At 39.7% G+C, this 26160-nt stretch overlaps 1 protein-coding gene and 1 pseudogene across 18 annotated transcripts in view; one reads left to right on the plus strand and one right to left on the minus strand.

Annotated features, from left to right (window-relative positions):
- Positions 1 to 26160, minus strand: part of Phf21a (PHD finger protein 21A) — a 183770-nt gene that overhangs the window by 144964 nt on the left and 12646 nt on the right. For 16 of the 18 annotated variants that reach the window (XM_060371584.1, XM_021639309.2, XM_021639310.2 and 13 more), the window contains 3 exons: positions 8250 to 8290; positions 6644 to 6755; positions 960 to 1103 (listed from right to left, as the gene is read on the minus strand). In XM_060371584.1, the coding sequence (XP_060227567.1) occupies positions 960 to 1013 (54 nt within the window). In that variant the 5' untranslated portion in view covers positions 1014 to 1103; positions 6644 to 6755; positions 8250 to 8290. Of the gene's footprint in view, positions 1 to 959; positions 1104 to 6643; positions 6756 to 8249; positions 8291 to 9240; positions 9317 to 14091; positions 14243 to 26160 lie in introns of those variants that run through there. The other 2 variants (XM_060371578.1, XM_060371581.1) reach the window with 2 other exon arrangements.
- On the plus strand, positions 14908 to 15043 carry LOC110549866 (thymosin beta-10-like; annotated as a pseudogene).

Here is a 26160-nt window from a genome sequence, read left to right on the forward strand (position 1 = left end):
ACAGGATTAAAAGTATCCAACTCATCAGTTAGCACTTTTGAATACCAAGGATTATATACACAGATGGTTATTTATGTTCTTCAAATCTAATGCCCAGCTGATGTCTAGAAAATGAAACAGTGATAGTCTGTTTATACAATAAATATTAATGATTTTGTTATTTATGGATAGTTTTCTGTCTTGATTATAATTATGTTTATTCTTACATACTCTCATGTCAACATACACAAATTAAAATATATTAACAAAACATTATTAAGGTCATCATACTTAAGGATTACAACATTTTAAATACTGATGACAGCAAATAGATTTCCTTTACCAAAGACTGAAATCATCAAAAAAAAAAAAAACAAAAAAAAAAAACACAAAAAGACAGCAAGGAAGCCCAGGGATGAGTCACACATGAGCATAGGCGTTAGCATGTGTGGCAAATACATCTCATTGTTATCACAGTGACGTGAGGAAAGTCGGCACTGAGGAAGCAGAGGCATGAGGACCAACACAAGTTCAAGGTCAAGGTAGTTTACATGGGGACTTGCAGGTAAATCAACTGGACCTAGTGAGGCCCTGTCTCAAAAGAACAAAAATTTAAAAAAACAAAACAAAAAAAACGAGGAAGGTATCACATATATAGAAGGCCTTTATCAAATGGGTCAGAAATATAGCAAAAAGTTGTTTTGTTGTTGTTTTTGTTGTTGTTGTTGTTTTCAAATACCTTTAGGATATTAAAAATATATACATTTCCAGTCCTCTTTTTTGGGAAAAGGTGCCAAGAATGTCTTATTATTAAAGTTCTTAAAAGCAGTACGAGTGTACCTGTGGAGTGGTGACTGCAGGCAAATGCCATGGTCACTGGGTAAGTCTTAGAATTACTGCATAACTTGACCAAAGCACAGAGCTGGACCTGTTTCCTTAGCAACACAGTACATATATGAGTAGCCAATCACACAACATACCTGGTGAACCTGAATTTCCACTTTAAGAGCCTCCTGTAGAGTCTGCAACTCCATCCTCTACCTTCTCCACCTTCTCTTATGTCTGCTAATTCTACAGTGTCTTCAGCCTCCGTTTAAAATAACAAGCTCCTCTTGTTGCTGCAGCTGTAGAGATCATAAGATGTTTGGGATCAATGTGTTAGGAATGAAGAAAATTTTTGTCAAAATAACTAAATTAAAAATACTATATTTTGTAACATAAAGAAAAAAGTATCCTTAAAGGACTTTTTAAAAACCATTCAGTACCAAAACTTTCCGGGTTTTCTTCTTTTGAGCATTCCTCCACAGAACACATCAAATAACTAAGAAAAGAAACACCACAGCAAAAGTGACAGTTGAGGAAGCACATGAACATCCACTGTGTGCTCAGCCCTGAGGAACACTGGCACCTCGATGAGAGCTATCAGAGGAGACTGTCCTCACCCAGAACACTCAGACACAAAACTTTTAAATCAAAGTGCACTGGAGAATTCCCAGTCTCCCACGGGTAAAGTTAAACCACGTGAGGAAGTATTTTAATTTGGCTGTATTCTTACTCTAAAAACAAGTCCTAATATATGGGGAAAGTCTTGTGTGACTTAAATGTTTTAATTCAACAAGTTAGTATTTAACACAAATACAATGCACTGAAACACTGCAGTTATAGCCGGAGCTGAAGGAATCTGTCTTTGTGGGTAGCAGTTGAGATGGTGTAATTGGGGGCACACGTTTCTAGCTTTATAGTGACCACTGTATCCTTTTCAAACTTGCCAGTCCATCTCTCTTACCACATGTGTAACTGTATGTAGAGATGTCAAAAGTCTGAACTTATAACTGTAACTGGGACACCCTGTCTCATCTTCCTGTCCTATACCATCACTATGGCAGCTTAACCAAATGGTCTATCAAAGCAAAGGCATACATTTTGTCTGAATAAGCTTAAATTTTGTTTAAAATTTTCTTCCTTATCCATATAAAAGCTATAGCCAGCACTGTTCTTTGGCACTGAGGAAGGAAGCTAGTACCTGACTATATGACTCTTGACCACCAGGAAACAGCCAAGGATTTACCCAGACAGTCCTCATAAGTCTGAATTTCTCAAATTCTGCAATCCTGAGTTCACAGAGCTACCGTATCATTCGCCATACGGTATATTCTTAGGATTTCTAGTTTTCATTATATTTACTTAATCTCTCTGGGCTTAAAACATCAATGACAATCTCCCCTCTGGGATTTATACATTATGTTATAAAAAATCAGAATATCCAAACCTAAAAAAAGATTAAATTCTCAAAGTGAAAAATTCTTCCAAAGTCACATCTCTAAAAGCTGGCAAAATTTACTGTTAATCATAAAAATTTGTATAGGCAGGATATTTAGGGGAAATAATTTTTAAAAGGAAACATATCATGAATTTAAGTCACTGACTATCCTAAAAACTGTTTGGAATTATAATAAACACCAGAATCATTAGTAACTCAGGTAGAGCAAGACTTCCATAGCCATTTACACTTTCCTGATTTGCAACTGCTAATTTGAAAACTGTATTAGCCACTTCAATTTTAAGTGCTAAAATAATCTCCCTTCTCAAATTCTTAATTTATACATGACAGTTCCGTGTACAGGGTTTCACTCTGTAACCCAGACTTGCCTCAAACTTCCTATAGAGCCCAGCCTGGCCTTGAACTCACAATCCTCCTATCTTGACCTCCTGAATGCTGGGATATAAACATAATCTATCACGCCGTTTATATAAGTTCTTAATTTTTGCAAAGCTCTCTCAGAAAATGTGTCCAAAAAGATTCCCTTTGTACATGAAGGATAACCATGCTGCAAGAACATGTTCAAGATCAGAAAGGCCTTTGCTCCACTGCTAGTGACATGTCTCACGACGGCTCGGCTGAAATCCAGCTCTGGAAACAACCAGATCACAGACATAGAGAACCTACACACCTGCTACTGAAGGTCAGCACTGTTTATACAGTCCAGGCTCTCACACATTAATTAACAAAAAAGCAAAAATGGGCAGAAAGGAATTCCCCCAGGAAGTAAGAATGACCAACAAAAGAAACGCGAATTCAAAGTACTTGACATACATGAATGAAAATCCCTTTATGAAGCCATCCTAAATGAATATATACTCATAACAATTTTACTGAACACTGACCAATGACTATGAAAACAGCCATCTGTACTAATGATGTAAACATAAGCTTAAGAAGGTCTGTTTTTGCCCTTAATGCTGAAGATGAATGATAATAAACTCCAGGCTGCCTACAGTGGGTCTATGGCACTTCATAATCTGCTGAAAGCCTTCTCTGACAGAAAGTACTAAGCGCTACCAAACTTTCTTCTTTTGGAAAATATCAGTATTTTCAAACTTTACAGAGACAATACATATCTCCTTTCAACTAAGAAATGAGAATTAATAAGGCATCAGAAACTTAACATGCAAACAAAAAAAGTCCACAAAAATAAAATAAAGCAACCTTAAAATAAATAAACAAGCAAGCAAGCTGGGTATGGTGGCACACTCCTGTGATCCCAGTAGTTCTAGAGTTCAAGGCCAGCCTCTGAGCATATACAATGAGCTTGTGACCAGCCCAAGCCATATGATATCCTGTCTCACAGAAAGAAAGAAGAGTGGGGAAGTAGAGGGGGAAGGAGGGAAAGTAGGAAGGGAAAGGGAAAGAGTGAAAACAAGGTTTTAACCTGGAGACTCTAAGTGCCGCATAGAGCATGCCTGCCAGTCAAGCTAATGAGGAGCTGACAGCTTTCACTTCCTCCTTCACGTCCTTGTCTGCTTATTAGAGACACACAGACTTTTAAATGCCAATTACCCATTTTGTTCTGGAATGAGACTAAAGGGTTAAAAAAAAAAAAAAAAAAAAACCCTTGTGAAACTTGAGAAGGACTGGAAGATGATTTTGAAATCTTTCATCAGAAAGGTCTCTTTCCCGACAGCTGTTTTAAGAGATTGGTCTACATAGTTAAAACACATAAAGTTACAATTTACAAACACACGCCAAACTGTGGGGGCCTTTAAAAAGCCCTGGGATGTCAGTGTGTGCGATATTATGTGAAATGACTAGATCAGTCTGCGGCTTCACAAGAAGGCAGTACTTCTCAAACATTTTAAATAATGTTGGTTTTCTGGTGGGGCACACATGGCACATATGTGTGTGTCAGTCAGAGGACAATTTAAAGTTGGCTCTTTCTTTTCACCATGTGGGTTCTGGGGATCAAACAGGTCCTCAGGCATGGTGGCAAGTGCCTTTACCTACTAAGCCATCTCGTCAGCCCCCAAAAGGTAGGAGATAATTTATTATATTTGACCTATTCCTAATAAGTTGAGCGTGCGTGTGTAAAACAAATCAATTACAGAAAGGTGACTATAAACAGACTCACAAGACAGTAACAGATAGACACTTTCTATCCAACATCCCCACATACCTCCATCGCTCAGGGGATGGTCTATAATCCTATAATCATAATACTTTGGAGGTGAAGGCAAAAGGATCAGGAGTTCAAGGTTATCCTTAGCTACATCGTGAGTTCAAGGCCAACGTGGGCTATAAGAGGCATTGTCTCAAACACACACATTCACAGATAGAAAGAGAGAGCAAGCGAGAGAGAAAGAGAGAGCAAAAGTCATAATGGGTCAAACAGAACAATAATCAGATCTCACCCAAAAAGGGGTAGCTGGATGATGAAGAAAGAACATTACTGCCTCCCACAGAACAAACAAATCCATTCGTTCATTGTGGCCAATCTTATCCTCCGGGAAAATGCGGCACATGTCACCTGAGCAGGACTGTTATGAGGTTTAAATCAAGTGAGGATCTCACAAAACCCTTTTGCAAACCATCAAGTTCTGAGCTACTGGCATACTTCTTCATGCTTAAACGTTGAATAAAACTTCTCAAATTATCTGGCTGAAGAGGTGGCTCAGTGGCTGAGAGTAGGTCCCAGGTGTGACTCCTAGCACCTACAGGCATGCATTTGGTGCACAGATGTACATGCACACAAAACACTCATACACCAAAATAACAAAAATGAACCTAAAAATATAAACACTAAAAACACCTCGAATTCTCTAAGGACTGGACTGTTACTGCTCTGAACAGTTGTGTGTGAGGCCACACAAACTCTACGCCCTCCTGCTGTGACCTGTAGGGAGGCTCTCTCCTCTTTCGCTGCTAAGAAATACTTTGGTACAAAACTGACAAGAATTACTGTCCCATCCAACTCTGACAGGTCAACAAATTGTTACTTTAACAAGTTCATGACACAGTGTGCTCCCAAACTGTCCCTAAAAGGTGTCTGCTCTCTACGTCATGCATTTCTTGCACATACAAATGTCTCTGTGTCTGATCTACATTCACTGACGTTTTTTGAGAGGGTTACTATTTTAAATAGGAAAAAGCAGACACAGATCTATATATCCTTTTATCAGGTCCCAAAACTAAAATACTAGGCTTCAATTTCTTACTATGTATTTAAAATGCAGTAATCTAAAATACCTTTGATGATTAACCAATAGTGATGAAATTACCATGCATGCTAAAAGAGGCCTTTTAATAGCATCTGTTGAAAGTTTTAAGTATTATTAATATGAATCAAAAATAATATTAAGAAATTTAATTTTTCCTTCTTATTCTGAAAATTTTAAATATATTCTCACTTGTTTTCACAGCAGTATTTCTTTGGTGACACTCCACAAGTCAACAAAATATGAACCTGACAACCAAGGCTGGAGAGATGGCTCAGAGGTTAAGAGCACTGGTTGCTCTTCCAGAAGTCCTGAGTTCCAATTCCCAGCAACCACATGGTGGCTCACGACCATCTATAATGAGATCTGGTGCCCTCTTCTGGCCTCCAGGCACAACACTATATACGTAATAAATAAATAAACAAACAAACAAACAAACAAATCTTTAAAACAAAACAAAAACCCCCAATAACCCTGACTTTGGAGGCTGCCTATTCTTGAACTCTGGCTGGGTATGTCAGCTATTGACAAAACTGCCATAGATAATTGGGTGTTTCCAAACTATTAAATTAGTTACTGTTGTTTACTAATTAACAAATGATGTTTCTTATCTGTTAAATTATCTCTGTGTGGGTTTACAGGGAAGAGAACAGGTCATTTTTCTAAAGACTACATTCAGAGCTCATAGCTCTGCAACACAGGGCTCTTGTGGATTCTGTGTCAGGTTAGGAATTCCCCAAAACATTCTTCTCAGAGGCTGTGCCTCTTCCTCACCATCAGGCTCATTCCTATGTATAATCAAACCCAGCCACTGGGACACAGGCTGCCTGCATACTCTCACTCTTCCATGTCATTCCTTTAGTAGAGAAAGCATGTATATTAAAACCCCAACCACACCCAACACTGGGGACACTGAGGTAAAATTTAGACTTTATAGAAACTGGAAATGAAGGTTGGAGGGTGCTACACAAAAGCAGAGTGATGAAGTGTCTCGGGTTTTAGAACTGGCTGCCACGTTTACTAAAAAGTAACTGAATGATTTGGGGGTTCAGGCAAGTGCGGGCAGAGCTTACAAATATATCCCACAAACACGGTTAACACCGGAAGGTGACCCAGCAGAGTCAGGGGACAGACTTCAGATCAATCTAGAAATGAACTAAGGACTAGAGCTTACCTTATGAGGTAGTGGGCTCCCTGTCATTAGAAGTATTCAAGAATGCTGCATATCATATCCCCATCATGGAGATCCACAATGCACATTAGCACATTAAAGGTTCTGAGAAGTCCTGCAGTAAAGAGAACTGTTTGACTTTGTTCAATGCAAAATTTCCCAAATTATTTGACCACAGAGCCTTTCCCCGCCGCCCAGCCCAGGCTCTGTAGGACAGCATTTCTCAAAGCATATTCATTAAGAAACAAGGGCCTACATTTTCAAACACAGTACTCAGTGTGCACCTGAGTAAGTAACAACCTGTCAGGGATGTGGGGGGAAAAAAAAACTGCTATGCAGAAAGGATTCCATGATTCTACCACACCATAAGGTAAAGGATCTTGACTGTTACTTTCCGAGGTTCCATGAGAGAAAAATCAATAAAATTAAATGGTAGCAAAATCCAAGGTTCGTTGGTTCAAGAGTCTCCCTCTTATGTTCAGAACCCAGAGGGATATTAAGAAGGACCACAAAACCAAAAATCTGCTGGGCATGGTGGTGCTCCACGCCTTTAATCTCAGCACTCAGAATAGGCAGATCTCTGTGTTTTCAAGGCCAGCTTATAGTCTATATGGCCAGCCCTAGGCCAGCCAAGGCTACAGAATGAGACCCTGTCTCAAAAAAATAAAACCCAAGCCAAAAATCTGCTCTATCTATTCAACCCACGGAGTTCATTACTATTTGGGGATGGGATTTTTTTCAAAGCAGCCTTACATTAGAGAATTACACAGTTGTAGCTTGAATTTGTTTCATAGCACATGTGCTCCAAATCAACTTAGTATCTGCCAGGTGCTTAGTTGTTCAGATCACCCAGTGAAATCTAGGACCTTAAATTAAGATATCCAAAAACTGAGTAAGTACAATAATTTGTTAGCTATTAAAAAGTCTATGGAAGGCTGGGTGGTGGTAGTGCATGCCTTTGATCCCAGCAATTGGGAGGCAGAGGCAGGAGACTCTCTGAATTTAAGGTCAGCCTGGTCTACAGAGCAAGTTCCAGGACAGCCAGGGTTACACAGAAAATTCTTGTCTCCGAAAACAAAAAACAACCAAACGAAAAGAAAAGTATTTGCCTCTCTCTCCTTTTAAAAATTATTAAAAAAAAAAAAAAATCAAAGCACACTAAAAACATAATCTCAGACTTGAAGTATAAGAACAAGACATCAAGAGGCTCCAACTCCAAGGTGAAGGTCTCGTGGCCAAAGTAGCCTAGACAGCCGGTACAGGGAGACCACAAAAGTAAATGCAGTAATGCAGGACACAATGGGAGCCTGAACTGACTCTGACTTCTCAGGCATAGCTACTATATCAAGGGCATTTTGGCAACAGGGCCTTCAAGTTTTAATGAGTTCAAATTCAGGAGCATGCAAGTTTAGCAGAGTTGTCAGAAATACAAATGCATTTCAGATACAGCTATGTGAAGCTAAAAATTCACTTTCAGTGCAAACAGCAAAGCCTTGTTTGGAGGAGGACACTTTTTTGGAGGGGGAAAAAATCATCTACAAAAAAAACCAATATTTGAATAAGTCCAGCTAAAATAAAATCAGTGTGCTTGCTTAGTAAAAGTACTTACCAATTTTGGGGGAACTGGCTCTCCTTCAACTCTCTAATCCCCTGTAACAGAAGAAAAAACAGAGTCAAAACTACAAACAGATTTCTGATGTCATCAAAAGCTAAAGACTCAAAGATTTATGACTTTAAAGGGGGGAAAAAACCTAAACACATACCAATTTCCAAATTTTAAAACCCAACAGTAAACAAGGAGGAAATGAGTAGTTTTTTAGAGCAAAGGAACGTAAGAGCAGTTAAATCTATGCTTTCACACAGTTTTTCAAGACCTGGAAAACAAGCACAGATGACCCTGTGCTAAGGGCAGACATCCTGAGCCAAATATCAGAGCAGAAACTTCGGTTCCTCAAAAAACTAACTACTATCACCAAGCTGTCAACAGGAAACCTCACCAATGAAACCAACAGTTACCAACTTATACTGTGTGTGTTTTGGGTAGCATACAAAGCCCATGGAAAGTGAGTGATAACCAAGCATGAACCACCCCCACACACTGCCACACCTTCCATAGAGAGTCACACACCTGAGCTCAGGACCACACTGGGAAAGCAACAAGAGGGACTAGAATTATTCAATCGTGCAGCGTTAGCGGCCAACTTTATGTAGCTGTGACCTGACACTTAGGCTTGTTTGCACTGCTCTCAGCAATAAATACAGCACGTGCACTTATGTGTCTATTCTATAGACTGATAAAGACCCATATGTACTTTATTTGCTCAAACGGCTCCACTGCCATCTCTTTACAATAAAGCATAAAGAACAGTGTAAGGCCCTTTTGTGGGGCTGTAGAGATGGCTCAGTGGTTGAGAGCACTAAATGCTCTTCAGAAGGACCTCAGTTCTGTTGCTAGCACCCACATTGCAGTTCATGGCTGTCTGTAACGCCAGGATCCAGCAGTCTCCCAGAGACAATGCATATAGACAGGGCATCGATGTACATAAAAATAAAAATAAATTAAAAAGAAAAAAAAATAAGCTGGGCATGATGACACATACCTTTAATCCCAACACTCGGGGAGGCTGAGACAGGCATATCTCTGTAAGTTCAAGATCAGCCTGGTCTTCAAAGTAAGTCCAGGACAGCCAAAGTTACATAGAAAAGCCATGACTCAAAAAGCCAAATAGTAAATAAATAAATAAATAAATAAATAAGGTCTTTTTGTAATAAACTTTGAAAATTGATTTGCTTCACACAAGGCTTTAGTTTATATTACATTATGTATAAAATAAATATATATTAAAGTACAAATAAATAATATAATCAGAATTTTAGACAAATTTTCATCTATATTCTTAAATTTATATCACTGCTTGGGACTGTTAGCCACAAACATACAATGATTCTTCAATGCCACATTTATAATCAGTGATAAAGCCAGAAGAAAAATCAAAGTTTTGGTATCCTGAGCAAGTATTAGAGAACTAAAATTAAAATGGAGCCCTTAACACTTTGGGCACTAACCTGTCTGAACTCCATCTAACACACTCCTCACTACGCCTAAAACAAAACATTTGCTGACCTATGCTACTACAAGTGTCTTGTTTCCTCAAGTATTTCAAAGATCCTGATGAGAAAGTTGTTAACCATATACAGTCATATTAAGCATAAAGATATTTAAAAGGCCCCTGATGCATGCAGTCTATATTTACTTCCAAAAGGAATTAACTTAGCTATTCTCCCCTCTTCCTCCTCCTCCTCTTCTTCCTTTTTCTCGTTTGTTTTGTTTTTATTTAAGACAAGGTCTCTCTGTACATCCCTGGCTGTCCTGAAACTCACGATGTCTGCTAGAAGTTGGCTAGAACTCAGGGCCACCTGCCTCCGTCTCCTGAGATGAACGGCCTACACTACTTTCCCCAGCTCCTCCTTTTTCTCGGAATTCCAGTTCTTTTTCAAAGTTCTCAGGGGTCTAACTAAATAGCTACTTTAATCATCACAATTAGAATGAATTCCCAAACATAAGAAAAACCATTCAAAAAATCTGTAAAATAATGCAGTTACTAAAAACTAGACTCTATGTGTCTTCCTGCTTCAAACGACTTCCTCTGCCAAAGAGGATAAGTTTTGAGCCATAGCCAACCCCTACTAAATAAATTTAGGATCAGCAGGTGCAATTAACAGTAACAGTTTCACGTGTGCAAACAGCCTCAGTCTCTTCAAGTTGTTTTCCATGCACACCCCACATGCAGGAAAAATTCCAAAAGCGTGCTAAGACTGTTTAGAAATGAGTTTTCTGCTGTTTGAGTGAACTCTCGTGGAGACTATCTTTATTTGTTACAGGTCTTAAGCTGTAGAACACATTTTCCCCCTCATTCTTGTTTGTTGTATTTTCTTTTTAAGATTTATTTATTTATACAACATTCTGCCTGCATGTGCGTCTGTGCACCAGAAGAGGGCACCAGATTTCATATAGATGGTTACGAGCTATACCATGTGGTTGCTGGTAACTGAACTCAGGACCTTTGGAAGAGTAGCCAGTGCTCTTAACCTCTGAGCCATCTTTCCAGGGGTCTCCTCCTTTTTGTTGTTGTTGTTGTTTTGGTTTGGTTTGGTTTGCTTTTGTTTTTTGTTTTTTGTTTTTTTTGAGACAGGGTTTCTCTGTGTAGCCTTGGCTGTCCTGACTCACTTTGTAGACCCAGGCGGCCCCTGCCTCCCAACTGCTGGGACTAAGGGCTTGTGCCACCACACCTGGTTTGTTGTATTCTTTAACAAGCTTTTAAATACTTTTCTCCTCTACATTCTACATTGTCTTTGTGTCTTCAACAACTAAAAACTATTTTGGTATACAGTCATTTTTTTTGTTGTTTTTTTTTTAATAAAATTTCTTCAATTTTGTAACTTTTAATGATAGCTTTTATGATTATTGCCTCTCAGGTTCTAAAATTCTTTCAAATAAAATATAACTAAGCCTATAAAAGTAGGTTCTTATCATTTCAGTTACTATCGTGAAGGGTCCACAGTCCCACTCAAAGGCTGCCTAGAACAGTACCAGGCACACAGTAAGCACAGGATAAACAGTGAAGCAATGGACTGATAGAGCTGCGGGCTCCTCCTCCCATATCTCAACTCTCTTATTAGATAACTCCTCATACATCACTCTCCCACTGTGTTAACTAGTCAGATGGATGACTTTCTAAAAGTGTTTTATCCACACTGTTCACCAAGAAGATAATACCATTTTAAAATATGAGAAGAAAAAGAAACACTGATAAATTGTACCTAACTGAAGAACTTGTTCATTTCAAATACATAATGATCCCAGCACTCTGCAGGCAGAGGCAGGCAATCTCTATGAGTTTGGGGCCAGCCTGGTCTATAAAGCGAGTCCAGGACAGCCAGGGCTACACACAGAGAAATCCTGTCTCAAAAAAACAGGTAGAAAGAAAGAAAATTAAACACCATGTGATGCATGAAGGCCAAAAAAATAGCTCAGTGGGTCAAAGTGCTTATAGCCAAGCCTGACAACAGGACTCACTCACACTGTGGAAGCCACAGGGTAAAAACTCACTCTGTGGACGAGTTCTCCAAATCGCCCTCTGGCTTCCATGTCCACAGGTATAAATACAGAAAAGTAGCTTTTTTTAATGAATACATAGCTGCAGAACTGGAGATAACTGTGGCATATATAGTTCATACATACATACATATATATATATATATAATTATGTACCCAGGATATATAAAATCCACTGACACTAAAACATGACCAGGAAAGAATGGGATTTTACTTCTATTTAATACAACATCAAGAAAAGTATAATGACACACGCTCTTCAGAAGTCAACAGAAAGTCAGTACAATGTATGCATGTGTATCTACTGCCCAGGCATTTCCTTCAGAATTCAGTAGCAGAGCCAATCCTCAGCTAATAAAGTGAAAACCATGAAGCATAAGATCATGACACTGATTATAAAATGCTTATAAGGACTACAGAAACCACAGGAAAGCAAGGCAAAGGTGGGAAGGAGAGCACTGGTTTGGGGAGGGCACACTAGTGCCTGCGCATACTTCCCCACCCAACATCACTTGCTCTGAGGCACGGTGGACTCCTTCGCTCTTCTAAGAAATGAGCAACATCCAGAGGTTAAGAGCACTGGCTGCTCCTCCAGAGGACCCAGGCTCAGTTCCTAACACCCACATGGTAGCTCACAACTGTCTGTAACTCCAATTCCAGGGGATCTGACATACAGACATACATATTACTAAATATAATTTAGTAATGCTGAGCAGCAAAACGCAAGGCTGACATGTAAGTCAGCACTTTTTGCACTATCCGTGTGCAGAACGTACCTGAGTCTGCAGTTTTATTCCTAACCTCAGGATGATAAAAAGAGTCTGTCTGTCTCTCACAATGTTTCACACCCGTAACTGAGGTCTTTCAAAATATTAATTAATAAATCTGCTTAAGTATTTCACATACGGATTTTTTTAATTGAAAAATATGCTCAAGAGCTGGACACAGTGACTGTCCATGTGCCTGCAACCTTAGCAACTGGGAGGCAGCTGAGACAGGAGGATTCTGGGTCAAAAAACAACCTGAAGAACACAGCAAGTTCCAGGCTGGTCTGAGCCACAGTAAAACCTGGGTTACACAGTGTTTCAGACAAGTCAATCAAAAGACATTCCAAATACCCGTTAGAGTAAAAACAATTATTTTGCACTTAGAGATGAATATTATTTTGCTAACATAACTTCACATAATTTTTTTTTCATAAACTCAAGACTTCCCCTCTATAGAATTTCACAGGTAGCAGCTATAATAAGAGCAAAGCAAAGAAACAAGTCATTCAGATTTCTGGCAGGGTTATGAAATTTAAAACATTATAAATAAATCAAAGATGATTAATAACCACTTTTTAAGGACCTTTTGTAAAGCATCTAAGAGCTTTGCATCCAACCCACATTAAACAATAAACAATTATAGTATTCAAAAGTTTACAGCTTGTGTTCAATCATAAATTTTGATCATGGATTAGAACAGCACAGACAACTGTTATTCAAAGATACTTTAAAATGCCACCTCACCTATACGACTCAGTCTTTTCTTTTCCTCACTATACCGGACAGTCATTCAAAACTAAGTTTTATATATAAGTTTTAAGCTTTAAGTTTTCAGTCTGCCCTTCCTAACTTCCAACTGAAGTTTGAAATAAATATGAGCACAGATAAATGGTTAGGAAAAAACAGCAAAATTCCATTTGATGGGCCCTTCCTCTGTATCCATTCCTCAACACCCAACAGACATCTTAAGTTCCACAGGAACAAAGTTAAACTCCTGAGTACCTAACCTCCAGTCTCCTCCCCAGCCCCTAGCATCTCCAAAATGGCAACCCCATTCTTCCAGCAGAAACACCTGCAAGTCAACCAGAATCCTGTCAGACCTCATATCCTAGGTTGCCTCTGCCTTCAGAATGTTACCGACTCTTACTATTTGTCTCAGCTCCACTACTACTTCCTTGGACCAATTCACCAGAATCTTTGATTACTGAAATGACCTCCTCACTGGTCTCCCCACCTCTACCCCGGCCCTGCTACAAGTTCTTCTCTAAATCCATAACAGATCAGAACCCTTCAACTCAACTCAAAATTCTTCAACAACTTGGCATAAAACTCAGAAAACGAACATCCTTGAACAGTGGTCCACAGGCACGAAGTGGCTTGGGCTCTGCTACTCCAGCCTCCCACCTGCCCAAGGTTCAGTGGCACTATTGGCTTCTCGACTGTATTTCAGCCATCCCAAGCTGTGCTCTGTCAAGGCTCCTCTACTTGTTTTCCCACTAGTCAGCACACTTGCTTCCTCCTAGTGTTGTTAAAGCTCACTCCCACAAAGTGAAATTTATGAAACTTACCAAAGCTTCCAAAAATACTAAAAACTGGGCTGGAGAGATGGCTTAGAGGTTAAGAGCACTTGTTGCTCTTCCAGAGATCTTGAGTTCAATTCCCAGCAACCACATGGCGGCTCACAACCATCTATAGTGAGATCTGTTGACTTCTTCTGGCCTGCAGGCATACATTGTATACAAAATAAATAAATAAATAAATAAATAAATAAATGTATGTTTAAAAAAATAACTAAAATTGTAATCATAATTGTCTCTCTCCCCAAACTTTTGCTCATGTTCTTTCTTATACCAAGAATATTCTTTTACCCTCTAACTAACTCTGCAAATCTCATTCAGAAACTAGGGTCCAAATAAAGACTCATAGGTTGACATTCCTCCCATTGTATTCCCTAGTGGCTCTTTCTTTAAACTTCCAGGATACTTATCTTTCTCAATTGTTTTTTTGTTTGTTTCTTTCTTTCTTTCTTTTGTGGCACTAGGAACAGAATACAGGACCTTTCACATTCTAAGCACTTTTGAGCTCCTTTGAATTCCATCCCGAGGCCCAAGGTCATAATTTAGGATTTAAGGACACACTACCTAATGTTGTAATCTATATGTCGTTATGTCCCTAATAGAAATATAAACACATACAGGTACACAGGCAGGTGCACACACACATGCATGCCCAAACATAGATGTGTACACACATGAACAAATGATGCCTTGTACATTACTTCTCAATCTTAAATCAAAAGCACAAATAAGGTCTCTTGCTGCAGCAACGTGAGTGGGAGCACCAGCAGCGCGAGCTCTGGACGAGACTCTACGGGTTGTAAGAAAATGGCAGACATGGCGGACGTGGGGAAAATCGCCAGCTTCGCTAAGGCCAAGCCGAAGAAAACCGAGACGCAGAAGAACACTCTGCCGACCAAAGAGACCGACCACTGAACAGGAAAAGAGGAGTGAAATTTCCTAAAAGCCTAGAAGATTTCCCCTACCCCACCCAGTCATCTCCGAGATCCCCTCACGATGTGAAGAAGGAGCCACCTGCAAGATGGACGAGAGCCACAAGCTGCACCGTGAACCCGGGCACTCCGCGCCGATACCACCCAGGGCTCTGGGGCGGGACCCACACACTAATCGGACTGCCAAATTTCACCAGTTTGCCCTGGGATATTATAGAAAATTATTTGTATGATTGCTGAAAATAAAACACCTCGTGGCAAAAAAAAAAAAAAAAAAAAAAGCGCAAATAAACTAATACACATAGATTTGCTGACCTAAAGCTTCTAGGTTCAGAATATATCATTTAGAGTCCAGATACTTATGCTTTTCCCCCCTAGTTCCCCAGAAGAACCTGATGGACAGCCAGGTTGGAAAACGCTGCCCAAATCACAGTACTTCCCTGCCCCTTGTGCCTTTGTACCCTCAAATAGCCTAAAACCAGAAGGAACACTTTCAGAGCCCAAGCCACACCTTCATTCCACAGCACAGAGGTCTCAGAATCCACATGACTAACTAAAAATTCACAAAGATAACAGGTGACAAAGTACAGCCTAAACTCCAGGCATACCACTTTCAATTAAGAAATAAATCTTCTATTAAACTATACAGATGTAAATAGAAGTCCTAAAAATCTCTATTTCACAGAAAGGTATAGTAGACAGTGTTAATACTTGACCAGTGTCTTAGAGCAATGCACAGCAAATTCAATATACTCGCCAAGTGTGACCCACACTAGCTGGCTAAAACCTCAGAGGCCAGAGAGTAAGTGTAGAAATGCTCCTCAGTAAAAAACTAGTGACAACGATGACTTTTACCAAGCTCTCCTACAGCACACACAGAAACTGTTATTATCACTTGTTTTGTGGTTGAATAGTAGAAGAAATAAACAGAAAGAGGTCTTCCTCATACTACAAAGTACAAAGCCACCAAAATTTTCTACAGCTCACAAGCTATAAATGTTTTGAGTCTAATCATAAGAACTTAATTACAGATCACTCAGTAATTCATTACATTATCCCAAGACAACTCAAACTCAGTCATAATAGTCAGTTAACCTCAAGCCCAAAACTCCTGACGTCATCAACAAAAACAAGAAAGGTATCTACACGGCATTATAAAAGAGCCTGGGCTTATCTTGGTGTACAGGGACTTAAGCAAGTGCCTCCTATTAACACTAATGGGAGTTTGGAGCACAGACCATAAGCACTGAGGAGGAGGAGGAATGCCCCGCTCTGCATCACAGAGGCCCTGCTAACACACTAACTGTAACTCCTGGGAGTTTTTCTCTCAGAAATGGGGAAAGAGACCCAAATTCCTATGTCTCTAAAGTACAACGACAATTCAAATAAAAACCACTAAGGAAGGTCACTGATAAACACTAGATTTAAAAAAAGAAAGAAAGAAAGAAAACAAGAAAAGAAAGAAGAGGAAGGAGAGGCTATATCTGAAGGAGAAAAAAGCCTGACACAGGGAAAGTTACAAGGTAATATGAATATGCACAGGAGGCCCTGTGACTTGCTAGGTATGAAGCAAATAACATGAAAATAAACTGGACAGGCTTAAGCAACCTAGGGTTTTGTTTTTGTTTTTTAATTAAGGCACAATAAACTCAAATGCAGTGAGAAACTTATCCAAAGAAACAGGCACACAACAAAACAAGAACTCTTCCCTGCAGGAGCCCCAGGTATACTAAAACCCTGCTCTTAAACATAAAGAAATCCTGTAGTCCTTATAGCTAAAAAAAAAAAAAAAAAAACAAAAAAAAAAATTTCATTTCAGAGCCTCCCAGACATACGGATAAAGTCACAAGCTGCCAAGGACAGCCAAAATGAACTAAATAAAACCCTAACCCTAACCTCACTGAGAGCTACCATGCCTCCCTCTCAGGCAGTACTGCTCACCTCCCCAAGATGCAAAATTACCAGGTGCCTTTCAGGCTACGGAAATATTAGTCTCTGCTCCTCTCTCTCTCTCCCTCTCTCTCCTCTCACCTCTCTCCTCCCTCTGCAAACATAAACACAAAGGGAATGATACTCTCTCAGCTGATGGGGCTTTAGAAAGCCAAGGCTTTGATACAGGCATCCCAAACTAAGAGCAGGCCTTATTGAACTAGTGACGAAAAAAAACTAGGCTTTTCCCAAATCTAATTCCAAGATTAAAAGAACAGATATTTATTTTAGCTAATAGGCACTGGCAACAATCCACTTTCTAAAAAAGAAAGACTTTAAGATCTTCCCTGTGAGCTGGGTGTGGTGTTGCATGCCTTTAATCCCAGCACTTGGAAGGCAGAGGCAGGGGGATCTCTGTGACTTTGAGGCCAGCCTGATCTACAAATCAAGTTCCAGGACAACCAGAACTATACAGAAAAAGCCTATCTCCAGAAGAAAAGAAAAGAAAAATCTCCCCTGTGTCAGACTCCAAAGAAAATCAGAATCTTTTCACCAACTGAGCTGAGCAAAACACAGAGTCCTGACTCAGGCCTAAAGACTAAAACTGGTTTCCATGAGATTTACATCTAAAAACCTCATGCAGTCAACATATCGATTCTTTACCATCACTACTGCACTAATGAACATCTACTCTGTACTCGGAGATGTGCTAACGAGAAATTTAAACTATTATAACATGTTAGAGGACTCTTAACTTTTGAAACAAAACCACCAACAAACAGGAGTGTGAAGCAGGCAGCTTCCATCCTGCCTAGCAGTCCTAAAACTTGAAAGTGAAAGCAATACAGACCTCAAAAGACGTTGTTTGCTTGATGGTAATGCTAGCCTTTAAAACCAAAAATATGTTCTGTTACCGAAGACTGAAATAAGGGCTTCCATTAACCTTGTTAAAAAAAAAAAAAAAATCCCATGAGTATGGATTTTTTTCCTAAGTCTCTTCATCAGAGCAGCATGGGGTCCCATTAGGCACCCTATTTTACTTCCACCTTATAAATAACGTTAGCTGTTCGCTATTTCCATGGAAACCAAGTACAGAGAAACCCACTTAAATGAATACCGGTTAAAGGAATAAGTTTTATTGGAGAAGGTTTTTACTGCTCTAGATGAACTCTACTGGGGAATACTACAAAGTCTCCTTAAGTATAATTTTAAAAGTATATCGTTGGTGTAGAGGGAGCTTATTAAAGGTCCTGTTAAGTAAGTACGCTCCTTGCACTAAACCAAATATGCCAAACAACATCATAACATTAAAGATGCATTTCCCATGCACTACACGGGGGTTTCAGTGCACAACTTGCACTGACTAGACTTCTTCATGCATTGGGGTGGAATAATTACCCCTTTGGGTCTAATTTAAACTAATAAAACGAAAGAAATTCAGTACGGCTAGCATCACCTTTACTGACTAGTAATAAATGGGTCCCACAATGCAGGCACATGTGAAACTTACTGTTCCTGAGTAGAGAAGACAGCGGGCAAATAACTGAGTTTCCCATCACTAGTACCTAGTCTAAGGTCAATAGACAGTCCAAACTCCTGCATCAGCAAACTACTCTACAAGTTATAACAGGAATGCCTCAATACAAAATCAGTCTGAATACAAACAGATTACTCATGAGGAAGTGTGCAAGACTGAGCAACTTACCACTCCGTCACAAAATATACTAAAACTAATGATTAAAACTAATATGCTAAAACTAATGATTACAGGTGTCAAATACAAAAGTCACAGACAGCCAAATGTACATAAAATAAGGTACAACCTGTGAGAGTAAATTCAAAGTTAATTTTCAAAATGTCTAAATGCCTGGGACATAGCTCGGTTGGTAAAGAGCTTGCTCAGCATGCAGAAAGACCTGCTTCAAAGGCCAGCACCACATGAGCTGGCATGACAGTGCATGCCAGCAACCTCAACACTCAGGATGTGGAGGCAAGATCACACATTGTTGGGCCTGGTGGTACACACACCTTTAATTCCAGCACTCTGCAGGCAGAGGCAGACAGACCTCCATGCAGTTCAAGGCCAATCTGGCATACATCAAGAGTTCCAGGTCACAGTGATCCTCCCACACATATCCAGTCTAAGGTCACCCTAAACTAAAAAACAACTTATCTCAAAAGAGAAGAAAAAAGTTAAAGAATTCTGAAGAATTCTGAATAACTGCTAGGCGTGGTAGCACGAGGCTTTAGGTCCCAGCACTGCCTAGGTAGAGGAAGGTGGATCTCTGCGAGTTCAAGGTCAGCCTGGTCTAGAGTTGCAGGACAGCCAGGGCAACAGAGAGAAAACCTGTCTCAAAAAAGATAAAAAATAAGAAAATTGAAGATTTTCCAAAAGATGAAAAGGGTAAGAAAAGTTAAAACTTTTCAGAAGAAATGGTCCTTCATTAAGGTAGCAGTGGCTTAATCGTCTTTCTAACTGAAAGGCAGCTGGGAGCAGGCCTACCACAAAAGGGATCCCCAGCCCTAGACTTAACCACACCCTCTCACACAGTCTTCCTTAGAGAATACCAATGCACGCATGTGTACTACATGTTTGGAAAACGTTTCTTTCTTAGTACAGTATTTTTTTTTTTAATTTTTCTTTATTTTATGTGTATCAGTGTGAAAGTGTCAAATCTCTTGGAACTGGGGTTACAGACAGTTGTGAGCTGTCATGGAGGTACTGGGAATTGAACCCGGGTCGTTTGGAAGAGCAGACAGTGCTCTTAACCTCTGAGCTGTCTCTCCAGCCTGAGTACAGTATTTCTTTAATTTGTGTTTTACATTTATGTGGGACTGGGGGGAGGTGTCCAAAGCACAGCAGTGTACATGTGGAAGCTAGAGGACAAACTGCAGGTGTGGGTTCACACACAGCGAAACACATGTCACCAGGCTTGGTGGCAAGGGTTTACCAGCTAAGCCATCTCCTTGGTCCTTTTCCTATACACACTATAAAGACTGGTAAAACTACGGTGACTATTAAAGATGGCTAATAGGTATAAGAGGATTTTTTTTTTTTTTTACATTATTCACTCGACTTTTATGCGATTTTAAACTTCTGTAAGTTTTCTAATGCTGTAAAGTTAAGGGGTTTCTCTCAAAAGTTTTTTTGGTTTTTTTGTTTGTTTTTGTTTTAGTAACAGAAGAAAAGCTTGGTATACTTTATATGTTAATCTAAAATTTTAATTAAGAAAGTTTGGTTAGCCAGGTGGTGGTGCAAGCCTGTACAGAACTGAGGGAGGTGAAGGCAGGTGAATTTCTGTGAGTTTGAGGCCAGCCTGGTCTACAAAGCTGGTCCAGGACAGCCAAGAGAAACCCTGTCTCAAAAATAATTAACTTTAAAAAGTAAAAAACTACTGGCTGCTATTCGACAACTATCAACTAAAGAACCGTAAGTTACCAATACATAATAACATAAGTCTACTTTGCATTTTATAAACCAAACAATTCCAATTTCTATATAAATAAGTTAAAATACTTGTAAAATCAGTAATATAAAATGTCTCCTTTCTACTTCTATTAGGTCCCTAGCACTACAGAGAGCAATCTAATTCATGAAAGTCTTAGTTAAGTAGCCCCTACCAGAAACAGCAAATTCTGAGGTAAAAGACCTTTTATTTCTGTTCTGGGTTTGTTTGTTTTTTGAGACAGGGTCTCTGCATGAGGTAGCTCTGGCTGCCCTGAAAAGCTCTATGTAGACCAGGCTGGCCTCTAACTCACAGAGATCTCCTGCTTCTGCCTCCCAGTGCTGGCAGGACCAGGAGTAAAGGCATGTGTCACCACACCCTGCTTTAAGGTCTTTTTCTATTCTCTCCCTTTTTCAGCCTTAGAATGATCCACCAATACTCAGTTACTTTGCCAGTAATTTTAAGTTACTTATCCAAAGCCCCGTTGAGAGCTGGAAATTGGGGAGTGGAGTTTTACAAATGCTAAAGCTTTAAGGTTGTGATAATGGCTCTCTGCTTAAAAAACCAGCAATAACAACAGTATTTTATAGTGATGGCTTTGGAGGTTCAGTAACATGGGAGGGCCTACAAAGACAATGGAAGCCAAAAGGAAACAGGTAGAGAAGAAAGCACAGAAACACTGTGAGGAGTACAGGCAACCAAGCTCCTCCTTGCTATTGGACAGGATCTGGTAGGGCAGAGTAGGTGCTCCACACACACAGGAAGCAACACTCTCCGCAAATTAAACAAGGAAAAACTTCTGAAAACATCAACCACACTGACAGTCTATTTCTAACCTGTGTATTTATTAAAATGAAGTTCACTTCTAAAATATTCCAGTTTTCACTCAACCATACGAAACAACTTTCATACATGCTGCATGTGGCTGAAATAAAGAAAACATACTGAGGCTGGGGGTGCAGTGCAGTGGGAGAGCATTAGCTTGGCATGAGACCTTGAGTTTTCTCTTCAAAGACGCGAAACACCACCTGAATGTGGTTCAGTGGCAGAGCACTTACCTAGCAGGTACCATGCCTGGGTGCTAGCCCAACCACCCCTCCCAAAACAAAACAGGGATGGTGAGATGGCCCAGAGGGTAAGGCTTGCTACCAGGCCTGAAGATTTGAGTTCAATCCCCAGAACCCACACGGTAGAAGAAAAGAAGTGACTCTCCCAAACTGTCCCCTGACCTCTACATGTTATAGCATGCAAGCATGCATGATGCATACACATTTGTACACAGATACACACTAAATAAGAACTTAAAGAATTACTTTATGCTAATTTAAAGCTATAAAACTTTACCTATTTATTTACTGTAAAGTGATGCTGTAATTTTTTTTTAATGAAAAAAACTACCTTCTATCTATAATACTGCTGAATTTTTTAAATATCTGTTGGACAAAAGTATAGCACTTTGTTAGAATAAACTTGGAATTTCTATTCAGAAAGCAAAAACAATGTTTTAGGAATGCAGACAAAATAAAATACAGTAAACATACTGACTCACCTACCAGGCCTTCATCAGAGGGTACAGCTGGGTAATGAGAACAGAACAATAGCGAATGTTGTTAGGTTACTTTAACTCTAATGCTTGCAAGCACAACAGACATGTACTCAGGTGTCTGTGTAAGCTATTACCAATACTACACACTTGCTGAATCCCTGAGGGATTAAACATCACAAATGTCTCAGATACAAATCAGCAGTCAATGAAATAAAAATCTGTTACATACTTAATCTTTTCCCCTTCTTCAATTACTAGGAGGAGAGGAAAGAAGAAAGGCATACAAACGTTCTAATAATATAGTAAAAACTCAATTCTTCACCAAAAAATTAAAACCCTTAATTCTAAAGTCACTGTGGCTTTTCTGATGGCGAACCCTTGGCATAGGTAGCTTATGTCAGTTGTAGGAAAAAAAAAAAAAAAAAAAACATAACAAGTAGTATAACACCAGATACCAGATGAAAGGAGAACTCAAAAAGGCAAATGCCCAAATGGGAAAGCAAATAGACCATGCCTGTCACTCCGAGAAAGCACTTGTGTAGCCTTTCACATCGCTGGGGCTCCACAGCTGTTCCTGTCAGGGCTTACCCCTGAGCGTACATTAAGGGCTGAATACATAACTGGTCAGCGCCAACAGACTGACTGGCTGATTAGTACCTTGGAATAGTCTACTCCCGACTTGATGCTAAGTGATGCTGAGGGGCCCACTATAAACTCCACTGAGATCTTACTGCTGGTCTCTGGTTGCTAGGGGCGGAGGAGAGGCTTATAGCACTACCAGTTTTAATAAACTACTCTGAAATATTTTTTAAAAGATTCAGTTAAAAATTAACATACTCCCATGTATTTGCTATTTCTCCCAGGAGTATTCATAAATAAGAACTATTAGATATACTTTCTATGATGTATCCTTTTTCCAAAATAGCATTTGGGGGTGAGGAGGGCGCTCCTGCTTCCCAGCTGAACTGTTCCATATTTACACTGCTGCCATGGACTTTTAACAACAATAATGCATCTCCTTTACTGAGTATTGAGATGCCCTCATTCTTTCTTCACCTGACTTGCAGAGGAGGTAGCTGTCACTACCCCTGTACCAGAGACAAACTTCCGTCCACTTGACCAGGACAAGCGTCCAGATGTGGCATGTACCAGACACATCTTATCAAAGACAGCTGAGAAAAGTTCATCCAAAACTGTGCATTCAACTTTTAAGTGGTTGTACTGAAATTGCAACAGGGCAAGCCACCGGGTCCAGGCTCCTTTCCCAATGGGTAACATCTGTCTTAGTTGTGGGAAGGGAGAAGAAAAAGGCAGAGCTCAACAGGAAAGCACTACCTAGCATTTACTGGACCTACCTAGCACTCCCCTAGTGCACAGTCCACTCACTTATTCTTCCAGCCTCAGAAGATGACTATTACCTGCGCACACTTTGCAGGTGAAGGTGCAGCAGGAGTGAACTGGCCATGGTGAAAAGCTAATACATAAAAAAAGCCAAGGTTCATGCCTATTGCATAGTGGCTCAGGTGCCAAGGCTCTCAACCACTGCCCTCTCCTGCCATGCTGAAAAGCTGCTCTAAAATTACACAAAAACAAGACTTTTAACTTGTCACCAAATGAGCAAATTATGTTTGGATTAACTGAAAGATTAATTGAAAGGTAGTAGCACTTTGTAAGCTTGTGCGGCAAACTTCTGAACAGGCACACGGGTACATCCCTGGTGAACAGGTCACGGCACTTCTGGGGAACTCGCGCACTGTACCTCTGGTTAAGAGCCCCAGCCTACCACAGTCCACACTCAGACCCACACTATCCATTCCCTGCGAGAAACTGGCAATTCGGGTACATCCCAGGGCCAGCCTCTACAAAATGAAATGACATTCTAGGATCATCTGAGTGTGTATAGTACCCTTCTATCACTCTTTTTCCTTCCCAAACACCATAAAATAAAAACTCAAAAGGAATGAGTCTAAGCTACTTAAAAATCTTAACAAATGTCCAATGATAACTATAAATTTAAATGAGAAAAAAAAAACAAAAAAAATCTCAAAATTCTGTAACTTATCCAAATCCTACATCTGAAACGCACAAGGCCTCTTTGAAAGACTCAGTTCTTAGAAAAGTTTATGATGAAAGTGACTGGAAGGGGACAGGGAAAGGTCAATTTTTTTGCCTCAGATTCTAAATATCTTGATATGCATATCAAAAAAAAAACATTACTGCTGTATTGTAAGTTATTGGGCTTCTTACCCTAATACCTAAATGCATGACAATGCACTTAATTACACAAATAAAATCCATAGCATGAATTTAGAATTTGTATATTAATACTTAATACCTACAGAAAATAGCAGAGCAGCACAAGATGGAACAAGAGGCACTAGAACTTCATATAGTGCAGACAGGAGCCATTGCAGCTCCCTCCATTGACATCGTAAAGTTGCCACATTTTCTGGGCTCTCTTTTGAATTAATGTGGCATCTGCTCCAAGTACAGCATGCTAACATTTTACTAAAAGACATTTCCATTGTACGTTTCTATGTGCTTTGCTTTTCATCTGAACTGTTTTATTTCAGTGGTCATCATTTCTTTACACCAAGTTGTGAAATTGGCATTCCTAATCTGTCTCCTGAGCACAACAAGGGTGGTAAGGCACCATCAGCTTAAAACCTCCTAAGAGCAATAATTACAATATGCTTTGCATATAGATTAAATAAAGAAAATAAAGCACAGAGATTTTTGTAGGCTTTTTAGTATCAAGTCCTGATAAGTTAACAGCATCTGTTCCTTTCAGAAAAAGAATTCTGCTCCGAAGTGTTGGGGGTGGGGAAAGAAGTAAACAAACACTGAACAGAATCATTCAAGTTACAAAGTTTGGTCCTGGTGAGACACCGATTTCAATGATTTGCACGTTATCCACCCTAGCTCTTGATAATTGCTTCCTAAGACATCCTCAAAAATGCGGCAGCAACGAGCCAGATACAACCACTTGTACTTAACATGCATGCCGCATACTCTACAATGTTACGTCATATCAGGCACAGAGAAGACGCTTACCAAGCTTTCCTGCGTTCTATAAACTGCCTAACAACAACAGGAAAAAGGCACTGCCATTTCTATGGGATTGGGAACTAGCAGGGGAGAGCGCCTTTTCCTCCCCTGGATGAAAACAAATAAGTCTTGTATTTCTGCCTTTTAAGCTCACCTCTCAAGGCCTTCACTCTCAATGTTTCAGCTTCTCACAGGAAAGAAAGGCTGATTCTTTAAAACTAAAGAGCTGCAAAAGATCACTCCAATTTAAAAGCCCCACACCTTTTACCAACTGCCCTCCAGCTGTCCCCATGGCTACCCCTCCTTTACAGAAAAAACAGCCTGGGCAGGGCAGTAGTATCCAAGTAGGTGTGTGCTCCCAGAACGCCCCCTCCCCCAAAATTGCATTTTAAATCTCAGCCTTTTAAAATTTCAACTTGCCTGTATGTTTTAACAGAAGATAGAAAATACCAGTCTAATTATTATACATATACTGGGAACCACGTTTTTAAAAGGGGTGGAGACCACGGGTCAAGAAGACCAAGAACAGATTTTAAAGTATTAGGAAATTAGGCTCTGCCATTTTTGTGTTTGCCTCAGTCTCACCACCAGTGCGATTTCCTGAGCTCTTCACTTAGAAGACTATTATAAGGAAGAAGAAAATATTCTCTCAGGCGTGGTCCAAGCCACTCAAAATGAAAGTGTATTTATGAATGCTACCAGAGAGAAACCCTCTTAACTTGGTTCATCAAAACCCTGGCACCTGTCATACCCCAGTCTCCAGGTAAGGCTTCAGCACTTCCCCAGCTGGGGGTCTAAAGCAGCATAAAGCACTTAAGATCAAGGACTGTATCTTTAGGAATACAAGACTCCTTTTTTAAACTACTATAATAAAAAAACTTTTTATTAGCTATGTAATAACATGCTCAATTTAAAAATTATTAAGATGAATTATGACAAATAACCTTAGCAACAAGTTAAGACACTCAAACCAGGATCAAAACAAAAAAGCACTAATTCACCTTTTAAAAAAATCCTTAAAAGATCAGTGGCATCATGAGCATGGCATTTGGTGGCAGAGAAGTAGGCACAGGTGACAGGGTGGGGCTGGCCAACACTACTCAAATACAAACATAAGCACAAGACAAATTCCCAGGAAGCATCTCTCTCTGCCCCTAAG

The sequence above is a fragment of the Meriones unguiculatus genome, chromosome 18 (genome assembly GCF_030254825.1).
Source record: "Meriones unguiculatus strain TT.TT164.6M chromosome 18, Bangor_MerUng_6.1, whole genome shotgun sequence".
Lineage (NCBI taxonomy): Eukaryota > Metazoa > Chordata > Mammalia > Rodentia > Muridae > Meriones > Meriones unguiculatus.